General features: G+C 44.1%; 1 protein-coding gene across 2 annotated transcripts in view; it reads right to left on the reverse strand.

Annotated features, from left to right (window-relative positions):
- Window positions 1–300: 300 nt before the first annotated feature.
- CISH (cytokine inducible SH2 containing protein) overlaps window positions 301–18611 on the reverse strand; it is a 49506-nt gene continuing 31195 nt past the window's right edge. Inside the window, exons 1-3 of one of the 2 annotated variants that reach the window (XM_014600121.3) lie at window positions 7392–8333; window positions 1778–2004; window positions 301–1193 (exon numbers count right to left, since the gene is read on the reverse strand). In XM_014600121.3, coding sequence (XP_014455607.1) covers window positions 691–1193; window positions 1778–2004; window positions 7392–7438 — 777 coding nt within the window. In that variant the 5' untranslated portion in view covers window positions 7439–8333 and the 3' untranslated portion in view covers window positions 301–690. Of the gene's footprint in view, window positions 1194–1777; window positions 2005–7391; window positions 8334–18611 lie in introns of those variants that run through there. The other variant, XM_059715386.1, reaches the window with a different exon arrangement.

Below are 18611 nucleotides of genomic sequence, written 5' to 3' on the forward strand. Positions count from 1 at the left end.
TCCAGCCCCTTAGTTTAGGAAGAAGGGAAATATTCCACATGCTGTGGAGAAGGAGCCTAGATGCCAGAGTTTGGACCCAAGCTCTGATTTGAATCTGAACTTCTCCTTAATTCTGGGGGTGTTTGGATGTGGACCTTGGCATGGCCTGTTACAAGGACAAGCACAAGTAGGTGATATTCAAATCCAGATAGGAATTTAGATCCAAACACCTCTAAACTATTGGGGGTCCTATAGGCTGGGATATTTTATTCCATTTCAGGTCCATCCCTAAGTTCTTGAAAGAAAAAGAAACAGAAACAATGAACTAGAAGGTGCTTTAAAATATTGTGAAAAGAGAATCTACCATGGAAATAAATAGTGAAAAAACAATGTTAAACATTCCTGGTGTCACAGCACTCTGAAATTCAAGTAGTGTGCACATGCCACAAACATTTCCTCCGAGCCACTGTCAGTGGTGCTTGGAGGTTCAGAGGTTGGATTGTGCCGCATGGTTCATTGGTACAACCAGCTCCTCCGTGGTGTAGGAATGAAATTAGAGGGCAAGGTGAAGGAAAGATGGATGCAGTCTCTGCTGATGACCAGGTCTTTACTGTGCCCACTTGATGCCACACTTCAGTGGGACAAAAGCAGATCGAGGTTCTATTTGGGTTTATTAGACTTTTTGTCCATCTGTGAAACATCAGCAGCACCTCATAGCTGGAAGGGGTATTGTTTCAAATAGTCCCCCATCCGCCTGGGCAGAGGCAGCTGGTCCACTTCAGCTGTTGACTTGTTGATCCGTAGCCGGCACAGGTGCTGTAGGCTGGGGGCATTGTCTTTGCGACTGAGTGGTCGGATCAGTTTCAAGTGTACTGCTGCTGCTGCCATCTCCTTCTGTATGGGGGGCAAGGGCGAGGGAGGTGGATAAGGAACATCATTCTTGCTCTCCATTGTACAGGACATGACATAATGCTGGATAAGGCTGACCACATCAGGAAAGGCCAGAATGCGGGGTTTGGACAGGCAGTTTGAATCAAGCCGGAACTTGCTGTCTGCGTATTCAATGCGCACATTGGTTGGCCCCCGGTTGGTCTTGACAGAGAGCGTGAACAGGTAGCTAGGGTGGGTACTGTCTCGTACCAGGAACGTGCCCTCAGGCATCTTCTGGAGGTGCTGCTTGGCCTCACTGGCAGTGATAGACCCCCAGTACCAGCCTGGAAAGGAATCCCAGAAAGAGTTAATTAGAAAACTATTACTGCTAACAGGCTACTTTTATCCTGGAGGCTTTGAAGCCCATTCAAAGCAAGGTTTGGGAAAATGTAAGAACAGGCATCTTGCCTAGAGTGATGGCAGTCAAGCATCACCCACAACCTTAGGTTTTCATTGTTGTGCTCAGGCTGGAGAAGGGGAGGTTGTTGCTGCAGGTTTGGGACTAAATAGGTGCATCTACACGAGACACTATTGTGCAGTAGCATTGTCAGGCACTAACTGTGCGGCAACATTACTACACAGTAGTAACGAGCTACTGCGCTATAGCATGTTGCTACTGTGCAATAGCATCTGGAGAAAATTGTGCAGCGACAGTACTGCTCAGTAATGATAGCTACTGCGCAGTCATTTAGTACTTGCTTATGCAAATACTAAATGACTGCTTGGTAACAACTGTGCAGTGTGCTGCTCATGTAGATGTGGCCAGTGAGAAAGAGGAGCTTGTTCCTGTTTCTTTGGATTGAGCTATTAAAGGCAAAGCTCCTGCATATGTCGGTAAGGTGCTGCTATGAGATAGAAAGGGTCTTACCAGATTCCCGCAGGTAAGAGAAGGTTTTGGCAATGCACATCAGATCCTCCTCAGGGTCTCGCATCCGAGGCGAGTTGATCTCCAGAGCAGGTGCCACAAAAGCAGGGGCAGACTCTTCTTGGAAGGCTGTGACAGAGAGAGGTTGCATGACTGGCTCTGACAAATCTGCTGCAATGCCTCTGAGAGAGAGTCTCCTGCTCTTCTCCTCTGCCAGCAAAGGATGAGGTCTGAAACAAGGGAAAGTCATATTATTTTACCTTGCTTTGCATGATGTTGCATCATCAGCTCAGCACATGCTGTGTCATGCTACAGCACATTGCGTTCATTCAACAGATCCTTGCTAAGCCTATATTTCAAATGGAGATAGGTGCAGAAAAATATATCACAGAACTACTGTATCTTGGGAGGGGCAGTAGTTCAAACTGTACCTTGTGATGCCAGATGCAAAGTCTAACCATAGGATGTTACATTTGAATATGGGGGTGGGGAGGAGATAAGGTACCTAATGACACCCAGTGATCTGAGTTTCGCTTATGCTGGTGTAAACGCCTCCATTTACTTTGGTGGAATTATTCTTGATTTATGATAATATAAGAGAAAAACCAAGCCCAGCGTGTTTTTTTTCTTCTCTTGCCCTCTCATTGCAGGGTGATTTGATTTTACTGTGCCTGTTAGAAACTAAAAGTGAGTGTGGGCTGATTTTTGAAATGTCATACTAGTAGACTAATCCTGTTCAAAGTTTTAGCCAGCTCTGGCACAGTACAAACTATAGCGTTCAAATAGCATAAAGGAAACTTAATGTAAAGTTTATTACTCAGTGCTTGGTGGGTTTACAGTATTAGATGGATTCTGACATATAGCAGTGCTGTGAGGAGCATTCTTCAGCAGGTTTACAAATATTTCTAGGGAGCAGTACTGTAGCCTTCTAACAACTAGCAGTAAAGTGCCTTTGTGATCTTACATAATATAAACAGTGGCAAGTCTAACTCTGTACCATAGGGGTTGCTAAAGGAAGCCATGATCTTCAGTGACATTTTAAGTAGTTGGGGATGGGAGGATAGGAGTTGTCCTTTCAATCAGTATTTAGCCAGGATGAGGGTTTAGCCAGTTTCACTGCAGTGGGCAGTGTCCCAAGTTGTGCATCAAGCCAATAAAAGAGTTCCTTTTGTGTCAGACTCATGCCTTGCATCTCCTTGCACTCTGTGCTGTGGCACTGCCTAATGCTGCAACATATTCCAATGTTATCCCCACCTCATCTAACACTAGGATGAATACTCTGCAACCAGAAAATATAATATTAATGAGTTTTGAGGGTAATGCAATAACATCTCCAATTTGAAAGCAATCTCATTAAGGTAAGGTCTGCCTGGAACTAATAGAGATTTAAAAGGGAACTGCAGTATTCTCCCCATTTAAGAAAAAGGATGGGACTAACCAAAATTACTGCGCAATATGGATACACGTTTACATGTGCACACCCGTACTGTGCAGTAAATATGGTGACCTACGCCAACATGAGCATATTTTGATACCTGCATCATGCCCAATTAGTTACTGCACAGTAACACACATGTAAACACCTTATTGTGCAGTAACAGTGTGTGTATGTGGGCTAATTTAAGACTAAGTTTAGTCCCAAGTCAGTCCACACACAGCGTTAATGTACTTTAATGCCTGCACATGTAGAGGCCAACCTATTCCTGCTTATTGTGCAGTAACTTATTGTGCAGTAAATTTAAGATGGCACAAATGCACATGTAGACCTGCCCTGTACCAGCTATATCGAGTGGTGCTTAACAGGCATACGTCAGTGTAGATGAGGTGGGGACTGAGGTTATAAATTAATCTTTGTTATCCCACCAGGGCAGACTCCATTCTCTTCAACATGCTGAAACCCAGATGTAACACAAAAGGAGGGATACAAGGAAAATAGAAAAACACAAGCAACTGGAAGATGATAGGGAAATTTTCCTTTAAGGAAAAGTGCTGCAATCAGAGTTCCATGGTGGTGGGGGTTTTTTAATATGACTACAGAAGAGTGGGTAGGTGAAAGTTTTATTGGCTCCTAAGTAAATTTAGGCCACCAATAAAATATGCCTGTTCTTCTGTCACATTGAAGGGGGCATCCTGGCCCCATAAAATGAAATGTTCCACATTCAGAAAGCAGTGTGAGTTTTATATGAGCCTTGTCTTCACAGTTGGTCCTGGCCTTAGCACTTCCTAGTAGCAGAATCTGACCCATTTGGATTTTGAATTATTTTAGTAAATTCTGTCTATTTCTTTAAGACCAAACCTAGAAAAACTCTGTGCTTAACTGAAATCTTCACCTATGATCTCTAAGAACTGGTGTCCAAAGCATTTCTCTGTGGCTCTTGAAAACAGTGGCTCTGGGTAATATTCATTTCTGTATTTGCTGCTATAGGGAAGCCCTGACTTTCTACAAGTAAAGTGTCACCTGGCTTAAATTCAGTAGCTTTTCTGGGAACTGAAAGTCATATTGTTTTTAAAGGTATTTCAGCACCTAACTCCTACATAAATGCCTCTATAAATCTGGCCTTGACTGCTCTCTCATGGGAAAGAGAATGATAGGTCTGATTGTTTTCCCTATGTTGTAAGCTGTATAATTATTGAACAGTGTAAAGAGGGTGTAAAAATGTAGCTATGGGGGCATATTCTGTTCTGGCAGCATTCTACAGCCACATTTTGCAGAGGTGACAATGACTTCACACACTGATAGGTAGGGGGGATTTGGGCCAACACTGTAGAGCCCTCATTTGTTCCTCAAAAATAAGGATGGTGCAGCTCAGATTCCAACCCTGCCTGATCTTGTTTCCTCCTGGAAAATTTCCTGACACACCCTTGAACACAGTCTTTAATTTAAAGAAATATTTTCTCATTGCTAGCTGGAGAACTGCTTTGTCTTTCAGACACCTGACTTGAAAAGAAGATTAGGAATTATATGAGGCAGACTGGACAGAAGGAAGAAGCAGTTATGAATGAAAATCTTACCCCATCACTAATTACATTAACTGAGCACTTTTTAGCCAGTCTTGCTTCTGTGTGTGTTTGGCTGCCCTGTCTCTTCCATTGCTTCCTGGAATTCTGCCTCTGAAACTTCAGGACTCATCTTGAAGCCATCAGGACAAGCTGTTTCCCCTTCACTAAAGGAAGCCATGTAACCTCTGACTTCACATCCTTTCACATTTTCACCCCATTCTTGAGATAAAGAAAGTCCTTAGACCTTAAGTCTTTAAAGTATATATACAGTCTCTTCTCCACAGCCTCAGTTAGCTCAGGTGAAAAGAAGCCAACATAGTTTGGGGCAGAAGGGTTCACCTACAATGCTCATCATCTTTCTGGCTCACATTCTTTTCCAGTCCTGTAATCCATAGTCAATGGAGCCCAAACCTCATGTGGTTCCTGTGGATTCCTTCTTTTGTATAAAGGGAAGGGTTAGGAAAGGGTACAAGGAAGGGTTATGCTCATTGGACCTTGTCCTATTCTTTGTGTGTGAGCTTGCTGTCATCCTCCCTGCAGAAAGGGCCTGGATTTGATAGGGTCTTTAGTGAACGCTATGAAATGGGAGGAAGTATTAAAATCTATGGATGACAGGAGGTCATAAGACTCCTAAATAACAACATAATTAAGGCAAAGGAAAAGATGTAGCCAATGTGGTTCCACAGGGGGGAAAACTTAAAGAAAGGAGACTGTTGGGGGATCAGAGAGAGCTATACACAGTTAAGTTTTCCTGGGGAAGATAGATAGGGTCACCTTGTTCTGACCTCAACAAGGGGGATAAGAATGGGTCTTGCAGCTAAAGAAATAATGGAAAGAAAGTGGGCCCAATATTAGTGGCTAATTAATGTTCATTAAAAATGGCTGAGCTACTAAGCAGGAGAAAGCAGTTTAGAAGATCAAAAACAAAACGGCTTGTCAACCGAGCTGCTGCTATGAAGCAAATATGGGATGATGTGGAAAAAAATGAATTTACGAGCAGCAGTAGATCTGGTTGATATGCATCTTGGGTCCTAAGAAAAAGATCACACAAACTTTCTGACCGTTAACTTTTTGAAGGCAGGAAAGACATGCATCTTTATAGACTAACTACACTTACCATCTACCCTGCCTTATGGCTGATTTCAGACTAACCCAGTTAACTTTTTTAAAAGATCTGGAGAACCAAGAAGGTACAAGAGAAAAGGCTTTTATGGTCCCAGAGTTAGCTTTCTGGATGCCTTTCTGATAAGTCAAACATTGTAGCAACAAGAATTCATACACAGTACATAGGAACATTTCCCCCCTGAATTCCTTCAGGAGTCTTGTCTGAGTAAGAAGAGCAGAATTTAATCCAAAATATTTTAAGTCCTACAAGATAATGAAAACTTGAGCAATAATAAAATTTATAAAGACCAAACTATGCACAAACGTTTCCCCATTTGAATGACAAATTTGGAATTTCCCCATTGAATAACAGATGTTTAGTGGATGAAAGGAATTATGTGACAGCATTTTGGTAAAGCATATAATATTCACATCTCACAAAACCTAACCTATAAAAACAGTTTCATTTGGTTTGGCTCTAGCTACTGTCAAAAAGGGCTGAAAACAAGGTTGAAACTGAACAAAGGAAAATTGAGGTTGAATAGCAGGAAAATATTGGTAACAGTGAACACTATTAGATATGAATAAACTCTTAGGGGAACTGATGGAAATCCCCATACTTGAGTCACTTAACAGTAGACAGGTCAATAGTATAACAGTGTTGGGAAAATCCTCTAGTGGCAGAAGGAATGGTTAAAATGACATCATGGTCTGACTAACATGAGCAATGTGCAAAAGTGTCTAATTAATCATGCAGTTTATATATTTACATACTCAGATAACCCACAAATGTTGAGGGGAGGGCATGGATTTTTGAAGATAGTATCTTTTATTGGACAAGTGCTATTGTATGCACAGAAGCAATAGGTGTTTACATGATAAAATTAGCCATCCACAAATATTTGTGGGTACCTAAGTGGAGATTGGGCACACTGACTTTTTGTAATTTTTTAAAATTTCTAAAATGTACTGTATGCTCAGGTATATTTGTACATACAAGCTACTATTTGCTATCTGCACACACATGTACACCTATATATATATACAAGCTATGTACAAATTAAAATTCATTCTATATATCCATTTTAATTAGGAACAGAACAAAACTGAAACACCTAAAAAGCTCTTCTTTTGTTTGGTAGTTTGCTTCTCTGGAGACACTAGATAGTCCTATTATCCCCTGCTTCTGTCCTCTCTAGTTGTACATATGGTTCATTGTACAGCACATTTACCATTTTCTCTTCAGTGATTTTTTTACCCCGAGAGGACCTTGAACACTATGTGATTTCTAAAGTATGGACAATGTAGAAATAGGGAATCTCATCTGATCACATCCCTCTGGACATAATATATTTAAAAAATCAGGCAAGAGAGACAGATTCTCAACTGGTGTGAATCAACCTATCCCCTTGAATAGGCTTACAACAGCTTACATCAGCTAAGAATCCAGTCCAGAGAGTTTATTACAATCATTAAGCCTGTTTTTAACAATTTAACATACAAGGATTCTTACCCCTGAACACAGAGGATCATGTCACTCCTGAACCAAGGAAAAAGCATTAAGTCTTCAGGGTGGAAAACTGGTTTCGTCTTTTTTCTTGCTCCTTCTTCGTTGCTTCAGAAGATAGTACAGAAGATAGAACAAGCCTTTGGTTACGACTTCACAAAAAGGAAGGCTAAACTGCTCCTGCTAAACCCCTTCCACAGCTCTCTGGAGTTTATATACTGGGAAAAGGCAGGCAGAAAGCAAAGCAGGCTGCCCCAAGAAATACTTTACTGATTGTTCAGCAACTTTAGCTAGAAAAATGTAGTCAATCCCAGTGCTTTTGAAGATAAGAAAAAATATTTTTTACTCTTCTTTACAAAGAAAGAGAAAAAAAAGAAAACTTAAAAAAAAATAACCACAGGAAAAAAAAAAGAAAATATTGTTAGAGGAGGAAAAAAACCTCCTTCCGAACGATCTTTAAAATCCTCAACACAGGATTCAAAGCACCCTCTGAAACAACAATAATAAATAGCTATTAATAAATAAGACCTCCCTGAATCCAAGGGAGAAGGGAGCTGGGAGAGCAGCAACCTGCTCTAACACTAGCTCTGGGAGTTATGAAGCCCTGTGAAAAAACCACTAAGTAATCTTTTGTTTGCCCCTTTTAATCTGTTCCAGGAAGTGACGGATTCCTGGAATTGTATTGTATTCACATCACTGCCCCGACATTAACCAAAAAAAAGTATAAATAGATGTGTCCATAATGGATGTCTTGATGTCAGCACTGCACTGCAGGGGACGGGGGGCTAAAATAGCCTCCAGAGTATAGCAAAATCCCCAAAGGGAAAGGCAGAATGTTTAAAGGTCAGGTCAGAGCTGTCAGCTTCTTCCAGGGACCTAACTGAAAAGTTGTAAGTTGTTTTCTGTTTTATAAAGCAGTTGGCTGCTGTCGCTCTCTCTGTTCAAAGAAATACCTTTGATAGATTTCCAAGAACTTTCCAGGAAAACTGGGCAGGACTACAGAGCTCTGCCAATCAAAGCTAACCAGGGCTGGGCTGGACCTCAGAGTCTTGCCTATCAGAAGTGGATGAGGTTGGGCTGACGCTGGATGCTGCAATGAGGCCCATCCCATAGACACACAGAGAAACGTGCGTGCGCACACACATATACACACGCAGGCAAGCAGAAAGGAGGGAGGGAGTTGCAGGCAGCAGCTGCAATCTGCAGAGGCTCTTTGGGGCCCTATTAGCTATGTGGCGAGATAGGAACTAGAGAAATGTAAAACCTTGCTGACAATTCCCAGAGGGCTGTGTGAAACTAGACAGCAGTTGTAATGTATTCCCCCTCCTTTCCCCCCCTAAGTGTCCCACACCTTCACGTACCAGCAAATAGCCTCCTTAATAAGCCTAATATATGCTGATAGGTACTACAAGGCTGAGGTTGCGGTCAAGGAATTTCCCCTACTGTACCATCAATTTGCAACATGAGACTTGCATATTCCTCCTGATATTTCTTAAAATCAAACATTTTTCATTTCTTCCCCAACCTTCCAGCATCTGGCCAGACAAGCTGAGATTTCAACACTGTGATCCATTGTTTACAAATAGCTTAAGAATGGGTGAAAGGTGCTGGGCTGAGCCTGACAGATGGAGAAAGAAGTCTTTTATCATGCACAAGATAAGTATAGAAAGAGCAAGAGCTGAGCAAGCTCTTTCTACCTCCTCCTGAGCCAATGTGTGTCAGTCACTGACCTGCAGGAGCAACCTGGGGGAGAAGATGATATGTAGGCCAAGATCCATTGAAATGTAATCCTTGGAACTCCTCTTGACTGCCTGCTGTAGCGAGGAGTTGCTTTTAGACAGAAGGACAGCTGAACACTGGGCACTGGCCTAAGTAAGGTGGCCCAGTGCCCCAGTCATCTGGGAATCTCATAGGAATTTGAAAGCCATCCCAGCCTCCTGGTTGAGATTACAATGACAATGCTCCCTCTGGCTTGGGTAGAGCACTCTGAATCAAGAGCTGGGTGAATAATGGAATTTTTTAGATTGGGTTGAACTGAAACAGAAATATTTCAGGATTTTTAAAAAAATTTTTGCAAAACAAAATATTGTATTTAGAGTCAACCCAACATTTTATTTGATTCTAATCAAAATGTTTTTTTCTTTTTGTTTTAGTTACTTAGCTCTTTTTAACATTTTTCATAAAAAGTTAACTTAAATGAAAAATACCAATTTCAAATGAAAAGTCAAAAGTTTTATTTTTAAAACATCAAAATTGAACATTTGTCATTTTCAAATTAAATGAAATAGTTCACTGGCTGAAATGGCTTAATCAGGGATGATCCTGCCTTCAGCAGGGAGTTGACTAAATGACCTCTTTAGGTCCCTTCTAGATCTACTTTTCTACGATTCTGTGATTTCAAAAATATCCATGCAAAATATTCTGACATTCTACAGATTCTACTCAAGTTTTGGGGTTTTTTTCACCTGAAGGTTTTCACTAAATTTGACCCACATTCATGAATATTCTCAGCTGCCCTTAAATTCATTTTTTCGGCAAATCTACTGTTTGTCACAAAAAAAGTTACCTGGCTCAGCTTCAGACTCTCTCTCCCCTACCTTAGCTATACGGTTACAGATGGAGAGAAAGAAAACGGAATGAGCATATTGGCAACCCATAGGTGAATTACTTCAGCCTCTTCCCAACCTGAGCTCTTTGTGTATATCATTCCTCTTGGATCCACTGAAATACTGTGGTTTGGAAATCCCACTGTGAATGGAGACTGGGAGCCTGATTCTGTACCCACAGCCATTTCGGGGTCGTGTAACACAAGGCTTTGTATTCTTCTGTTTTTAAGTAACCTTGCTGTGGGAATAATGATGTCGCTTATCTGTACCTGTCTGATCCTCAGCTTCAGAGATCAGAAATCTCAGAGGCGTGTCAACTTCTTGTAATTGTCACTGCTAGTGTGGACACCTGTCAGTCAGGTAGGGGCTTGTTCTTTTGATGTATCATTCAAGTTGATAATACATTAAAAAATAATGTTTACTTGGGTCTGACCTGTACTGACTTTTTAGAAGGTCCTCCCTGTCCTCCTAACCAAGACTTCAGAACAACCTAACAAGAAAATGTCTTCAGGGATTTATACTGGCTCTGATATCAAATGAATTTGGATTTTGGGAGTCTAGTCAGTGCTGCGTGGATATGTGCGCAGTACAGAGAGGGTCAGTTAGTTATATGTTTTAGTATTCAGGTTTTGGTTTTAATTCAAAAACCTCCCAATAATTTGGGTCACACTTATCCCAGCCTTTTGTTGTTGCCTTTTAATTATTTCCCCTCGTGCACTAAATCAGGCTTAAGTACAGTTGGCACTGCTACTTTTGTTGGTGGGGAGGTGCGTTCTGCCATCCAGAATATAGCCCCGTAATTGCTTTTGAAAATCTGAACTCTGTTCCTAGGTGTGTCAGAGTTATTAGAGGATATGAGGGTGGGATATTATAGACTAACACCGGGTGCAACTACACAAGTTGTTTAATGCACAGAAAACTAATTGTACTGCACAGCGCAGTGGGCAAAGCCCATGCTAATGTGCTAATGCACAGTTACTTTAGTCTAATGTGCAGTAGCATCACAAAAAAAAAAGTTCATTTGCACTAATGCTCAATAGCGCTGATTACAGTGCATTAAGTTAGTACCTGTACAGGTACTAAACTGAATGTGCTGTAATTATGGCGCATTAATGAATGTGTAGATGCGCCCAGGGTCAGGTAGGTTGCATCCGTGTTAGGCAACTCTCCAATTACTATATGAATTGTTGGTATCAAATTCTGAACAAAATGAGTAGTTCATTTTTTAAATTTCTTTAGGAATGGGGTTGGAAAGAGGTTCTAGTGGCTAAGGCACTGGACTGAGAGTCAGGAGGCCTGTATTCTAGGGGTGTGTGAAGTGGGCCCTATTTGATTCAGATTCAGCCTGAATCAGGGGCAGTGATTGTTGATTCGGATCATTGTTCCTGATTCGATTAGGTTGAATCTGAATCTGAAGATTCGATGCTGGTTCAGAGTATCAGCAATTCAGACGTAGACACAGCTTTAAATGTTTTTTCTACATACCTCGAAGTACCAGTATGGCTCTTGAACGCTGCAATGCTGGGGTGGATGGAGTGTCCCACAGGAGCGCAGGGGCCCCCCCATGTGCTTGGCCGAGAACCCGGAAGTGGACCAGAAGTACTTCCGATCCACTTCCGGGTCTGCCAGGGAGTATGCTGGGGGGCCCCCCACACCCTCCCGGCTCAGCGATCAGCCAGAGGGGGACCCCAGGTGCCCCCCGAGATGCAGGAGGCACCAGTTGCTGAGCTGGGGGAGGGGGGCCCTCTGCGCTCTCTGGCGGACCCAGAAGCGGACTAGAAGTGCTTCTAGTCCACTTCTGGGTCTGCTGCCGAATGCACTGGGGATCCCCCCATATTCCTCTGGTTTGCTCCATGCGCCCCAGCATTGCAGCATTCACAAGCCACCTGCTGCCTAGAGGTACATAGAAAAAACATTTAAAGCTGTGATTATGTACAAATCTCTGAATCTTTCTGAAACTGTCTGAATCCATTCAGAGGGTTTTGATTCAATTCAGAGAGATTAAAGGGTCCTCTGATTCAATTCAGATTTGGAGATTCAGGCACCAAATTGGGCCGAATCTCCGCTGATTTGAATCAGGGACCAAAGCTTTGCACAGCCGTACTGTAGTCATCTCCTTACTCAGCTACTAACTTCCTAGGTGACCCAGGGCAAGTCATTTAACCTCCCAAGTGCTTCAGTCTCCTGACTGTGAAATGGTGAAGGTGCTTCCCTCTGCCCCAGGGATGTTGTAAAGATAAACTCTATTAATGATTTTGAATTGTTCAGAGAATGTGGTGATGAAGTCCCTAGAAGTATCTAGACCTGGGGTGCTCAACCCCTGGCCAGTGGGCCAAATCCAGGCCACAAACAATGCCATCCAGCCTGCAGGGCTCCCCATAGGTCAGGAAATTTAGCAGTGGTGAAGCAATAACAGTTAACACTGCCAGTACTCCTCTGCTGCACCCACCCCACATGCCAGATATGGCCTACCACCCAGATCCAGCCCACGGACACACCTGGCACTGCCCATCTAGCATGTGGGGAAAAAGGTTTGGGCACTGCTGACCTAGACAGACCAGACTGTCATGACATCTGTGTGCCTCAGACTGGAAATAAGACAAAGAGAGAGTCAAGATTATAGTAGCAAAAAGAGGAGTTGCAATTCTAAATCATTCTATACCTCATCAAGAATGTGCTCAGATACATTTTCAAAGGACTCGACTCAGCAGGTTTTGGGTGGGATATGTACATAGGTGTGTAAAATATGTGCATCTACAAGTTCAAATAAGCCTTATATAGGTATTGGTCTTTCATATATATTATTTAAAATGTTATTTAAGTTATATAAATCAGCTGTTTGCCAGTGGATTTAAATAGAGCTAGAATAAATATAAGCAATGGTGGCTGTTTCCTGCAGCCCTGAGTTAATGTTTACATTTATTATGCATTTTCTTAAGCTCTGAAGGGGACTCACTAAGATTAGGGGTTTCTTATAATGAAGTCAGGAGCACTGCAGCTGAGTGTGGGCACAGAAAAAGGCATTTCACAAGTTTCTTAGATTTGTATTCAGGCTCCATCTAGTGACCATGATCTAAAAAATGCGTGTATGTCTGTTAGGGCTGTGCAAAACAGCACCTTTTAATTTCAACTTCCATTTTGCCATTTTGAAGGGACAGTGCTTCATTTCGATGTTTCATTTTGTTTCGAAGCACTGTTCCATTTTGTTTCACCGAAACTGTTTTGCTAAATCAACGCGTTTCAACGTTTCGCCCATAGGCTATAATGGAGAATCATGAAACTGCCTATAACTTTGTAATTTCTTGCCTGATTCAAACAAAAACAGCAGGGAGGATAGCCCCTGCTGAGGTCAAAAGGCCTGTCAAGTTTCAAGAAGATAGATGCAGGGGTTTCTGGGAAACTCCACCTCAAAGTCTTGAAAGCAAAACTCATATAACTTGTAAATGTGAAGGCACGGGGGGGGGGGGGGGGGGGGTGGTGTGTAAGAACAGCAGGCATGGTAGCCCCTGCTGAGGCCACAAAGCCTGCCAGGTTTCAAGAAGACAGGCACATGGGTTTCTGGGAAACTGCACCTCAAGCTGCTGACAAGCAAAACTTGTGATGTGTGACTTTGTGTGTGTTCAGGCACACCCTCACTGGTGCTGGGGCCTCTACATGACACGGTAGTGTGCCCCAATGAGGTCTCCTCCTCCCCTACAGCCTTAGCTCAGTCCACCACTTTAAATAACAACACGTAAGTAAGCAGCACAGTAGCATCAGCAGCATCTCATGCAGCCAAACTGTCACAGACTAGAGCCTTTCTTTCCTTTCCTGCAGGAGCTTCTTCTCCAGCAGCTGCCAAATAACACACCCTGTCAGCCCCAGCCCTGGGGCTTAGATGTGCCCAGGGCCCTGCATCCTTCAAGTCAGCTGACTGGAGACAGGTGCTAGGGGTGTTGATCTAAGGACATGGCACTGGCAGACAAGATTCTTTGGGTCAATCTAATCTGGTATCTTTTAGTAGACTAACTAAATAGTTACAGAAATATATCTTAGCAAGCTTTTGGGTTGAAACCCCCCTTGTCAGGCTGAGGAAGCACCTACATTTAGTGTGTGTGCTCTTCCTGGATGGAAGGAATAGTAAAGAAGGCAGAGGCTGGCATATAATGCAGGCAAGAAAGACAGTCAGTGAAAATGGAAATGGAGGTGTCAGGGGGTGAGGGACAGATTGGGGTCAGGGGGAAGGGGGATGTAGCAGTGCAGGTAAAAGTGGAGGGGTACCTGGGGAGTCAGATGTCCGGCAGGTTGTAGCGTATCAGAATTCCACTGTCTATATTGAGTCCATGAGTTTCTGTACCTAGGAGACTGATGAAGTGCAGTTCATAGGCTCATCTGTATACATAGACAGGGACTTCTGGTGGCAAAGGTCAGGGGTTAGGGGGTGAAGCTACCTATGTGACCTTTGACAGCTTGCCAAAACTCAGTAAGCGTCTCTCCAGCTGAAATAATTGTCTGCCCCTGGAACAGAGTGATGTAGCTAGCCATGTTAGTCTGAAGTCTACCCTGCCTTCCTTTTGTCTTTTCCTGTAGATGTCTTTTAACCAGCAGATGGTACCACTGAGGTGGTGAAGTTTCCCAAGGGACACAAGTGTGACTCAGAGTTTCTATATTATTTACTTCCCATTAACTTGTATCACAAACCTTCTCAGAACCTTAAGAATAAAATTCTTCTCTTTAACAGCAACTTTTATTTGTCCAACAATACTGCTGTCACCAGTCTATAGTCCCAATTCTTCACTGCTCTACACCTAAGGAAGTTATTTACATCAGTATAACGTAAGTGCAAAGTGGGCACATCTGCATGTGCGGCAGACTGAGCAGTTGTTACTGCACAGGCATTTAATACTTGCTCAACCAAGTATTAAATGACTGTGCAGTAACCAGTGTTACTGCGCAGTCCCATTACTGTACAGTTATTTTTAGATGCTACTGTGTAGAGTTACTTGCAGTCAAGCCAAGGAACAGCTTTTTTGTGACACTGACTGTGCAGTAGCTCATGATTACTACACAGTAGCATCATGTCATGCTTCCTGCCACGTGATGCTATTGCACAATAATCATGGGCTACCGTGCAGTTGGTGTCTTGTGTAGATGTGGCCACTGAGAACAGTACTCATTTTTACCAACTTCATACTGGTGTAGATAACTACAAAAGATACAGGACACAAAGAACCAGGCCCTTTGTTTTGTTCATTGCCTTGGCATGAATTTAAGGGATATCATCAGTAGGCAAGATTCTCAGTTGATGCAAACAGCTGTAGGTCTTTTGAAGACAACTGGATTATGCAAATTAACCCAAATTGCAGATTTGGCCTGTCGCAGAGCACCGAGGTGCCCTGCTCTTAGAGGGGCAGAAACTGCCGGAGGAAAAGCTCTGGCAGTGCATAAGGAGCCCTAGCGGTGAGTAGGGAGCACAGCTATGAGTTGCCGGGGCAAATAATGAGAGTCAGCTGGCTGGAAGGGGCAGGGCCTGGCTCTTATAAAGCCCAGAAGCAGAGGCCTGAGGCAGTTCCCTGCCAGCAGCCAGAGAGGCAGGAGCTCTCTCAGCCATGACACAAGAAGCAGTGAGAACCACAAGTACTGCTTGAGTAGAGTTACAGAAGGCAGCTCGGGAGGCTTGAGCTGTGGTGTTAAGTTATAGCCAGGCGGCTTCAATCTGTGTTACAGCCTAAGGGCTTGTGGTTTTGCTTTGGCGTTGTTATTTATTAGACTGGTGGTTTGGGTGAGGCTATAGGGGTTGGAGGAGGCCTCATTGGGGACTCGCAACAGAGGGTGAGGACCCTGGCGCCCGAGTGGGCACAGCATACTCGTGGGGGCCCTAGTGCCAGTGAGGGCACAGTGTACTCAGGAGGAACCTACAGCGATGTGTGGACCCCGGCGCCTGTGAGGGCGCAGCTTACAGGGTGCTTAGACCCCGGCCCTAGAGGGGGCGTTTGAGAAGCCCCAGTGCAGACGTAGCGAGCCCTAGAGAGGGGCAACTTTGAGAAGCCCAAGTTGGGCACAATGAACCCCAGGAAGGGGCAGCCTTTTTAAGAAGCCCTGTGTGGGTGTAGCAAGCCCCAGAGCAGGGCAACTACTGAGAAGCCCCAATGCGGGCGTGACGAACCCCAGGAAGGGGCAATACTTTAGAAGCCCAGGTGTGGGTGCGGAAAGCCCCAAGGAAGGGGGCGGCACTTTTAGAAGCCTGAGTGTGGGCGCAGAGAGAGCCCCAGAAAGGGGGGGCATTATCGAGAAGCCCCAGTAAGGGCATAGCAGGCCCCAGGAGGGGGCACTATTGAAAAGGCCCAGATGGGGGGGCAACAGCTTAGAGAAGGCCCAGAGTGAGCAAGGAGAGCCCCAGGAGGGGGCGTCAGTGTATGTAGAGAGACAAACCAATGTCTATCCCATCTGCGAGGCTTGGGATGTGGTGTCAGGGGTGGTTGGAGCCATGCGTAGCCCATAAGGCTAGGGTGCCCCGAAGCACCCGTTTGTGCCGGACAAGATCCACGAGGGGTCCAGGAGTCTACATGTCCAAGAGGGCATAAGGCAGTCTCCCAACTTAACTTAAGATCAAAGACATGGCGGGCGAGAATAGAGGGTGCCCTTGGGCCGACTTGACAAGGAGAGGGGGCCTCAAGGAGATCACGGCCCTCTTGCAGGACCCTGCCGTGACATGGCCCAACATCTGTGAATTAAATATAGCCAAGATAGAGTGCATCTTTTACTAAAATGTGGGGTTTTTTTGGTTTTTTTTTTTCCTTTTCATATCTCAGTGACAGCTATTTAAAAAAAAAAAAAAAAGTTACAAACAGATGCTTTAAGTAGAAATGAGAGATTCAGTAGAACTCATTCCCCCCCCATCACTCAAGAGATTTACAATATAGCCTACTGGAATGTGTACATGAGGGCTGTAAGAAGCTTTGGGTGCTAATTCTAATTGGAGGAGATTCGGCCTGATTTGGTGGCCGAATCTCCAAATCCTAATCAAATCAGGAGACCATTTTTTAAAAGGTCTAAATCGATTCAAAGCTCTCTCAATTGATTCAGAAAAGATTTGGAGAACTCTGGCAATTCAGGCAGTCCTGCTGGCTGCATCAGGGAACTGGACCTGGACTCCATGATGGTAAGTGGGGGGCAGGGGAGGGGGGGCTGAAAGAGTGGGGAGGGAACCATGGGGGGACTCCTGCCAGGCCCCATCCCCTGCCTGCTCTCCCAGATCCCCTAAGTGACCCCCACACCCACTCTCCCAGCCCCCCCATGTCTGCCCCACCTGGCCCCAGCTCCTGGCTCTTCTAAAAAAAAAAAAAAAAAAAAAAAAAAAAAAAGCACCCACTCACTAGCTGCTGCCAGGTTGGGGGGTGGGGGGTGATCCCCAGTGCACCTTCATGCACATGGGGGATTCTGCCATGAGTTCCCTGACTCTGCATAGGCAGCAGAAAAACCCTGGATCAGTGGAAAGAGGTGCTGACGAAGAGTCAAGGAGGCAGAAGGGCGGAGGTGGGGGGACGTGGAAGAGGGGGATCCACTGTCCTGTGCCAGTATACCATCCAGCAGCCAGTCTGGTTGACCACAGGCACTGCCAATTTGGGCCAAGGGCATGGTTTCTATGGTGGGGTCCAGAGGTACTAGACACCACCATTAGGCAGGTAGTGCTCAGGCCTTGGTGGCTGCCTATCTTGCTGAGGACATGGAGCCACTGCTGTGCAACCTCTTGGCCTACTAGGCAACCCACAGCCAGATGTGGGCAGATCTGGCCACAGTTGCCCAGAAACACCTGGCCTGTCCACCAACCAATGTTCCAAGCAAGAGGATGTTCAGGCTTGCTGGGGATGTAGTGACACCCCACCACACCTCTTTGGATCCTGGTTTAGTGGAGCAGCTGGTGTTCCTCAAGGTGAACCTCCTGCTGCTGGGGTTCCCCAAGCTCCACCTGCAGATGCAGTGAGTCCCTCCACATCCCCTGGAAGTACTCCTTTCAGCAAGGGGTTTTGCCATCTCAGAACTAGAAAAATACCAATTATATTCTAAAAAGCAAACATCTACAGTATTCATTAATTTGATTTCAAAAAATATTTTTGTCCTGATTTACACGTGTTTGTGTAGTGTACACTCAGGTAATGGTGGTAAAGTGGGCACAGAATATATTAAACTTACTGTAATGCCCAGTTGAACAAATTGAATGCTATGAAGTGTCCTTAGGTTACAGGAAAATTGGTCTCTGACCAGGGACAGGTGCTAGGGGTGTTAGTCTAAGGACATGGCATGACATGAAAGTGGCTTCTGTATAAAATGAGAATCTGAAATATATTTTCAGGCATAAAGATCCATTAATGTAACGTTTAGAAGTTCTACATGTACATCTGAAGGAAAGGTTTAAACTGCCTTTAATTAAAAAAAAAAAAAAATACTTGCAAAGAGAAGGAAATTTATACTGGGGTTTCCACAGTAGGTAAGTCTACCTCTGTTGCTTCCACTGTGATGAACCATTTTACTTTGAATTAAAATACATGAAGCAGAAGCCTGGCACAGAAAATTTGAGCCTGAAAGGTTTGAGGTTAACATTTTTGTAAGCAACTGAAAACAAAATCTTGTAATAGAAAGT

Source organism: Alligator mississippiensis, chromosome 12 (genome assembly GCF_030867095.1).
Source record: "Alligator mississippiensis isolate rAllMis1 chromosome 12, rAllMis1, whole genome shotgun sequence".
Lineage (NCBI taxonomy): Eukaryota > Metazoa > Chordata > Crocodylia > Alligatoridae > Alligator > Alligator mississippiensis.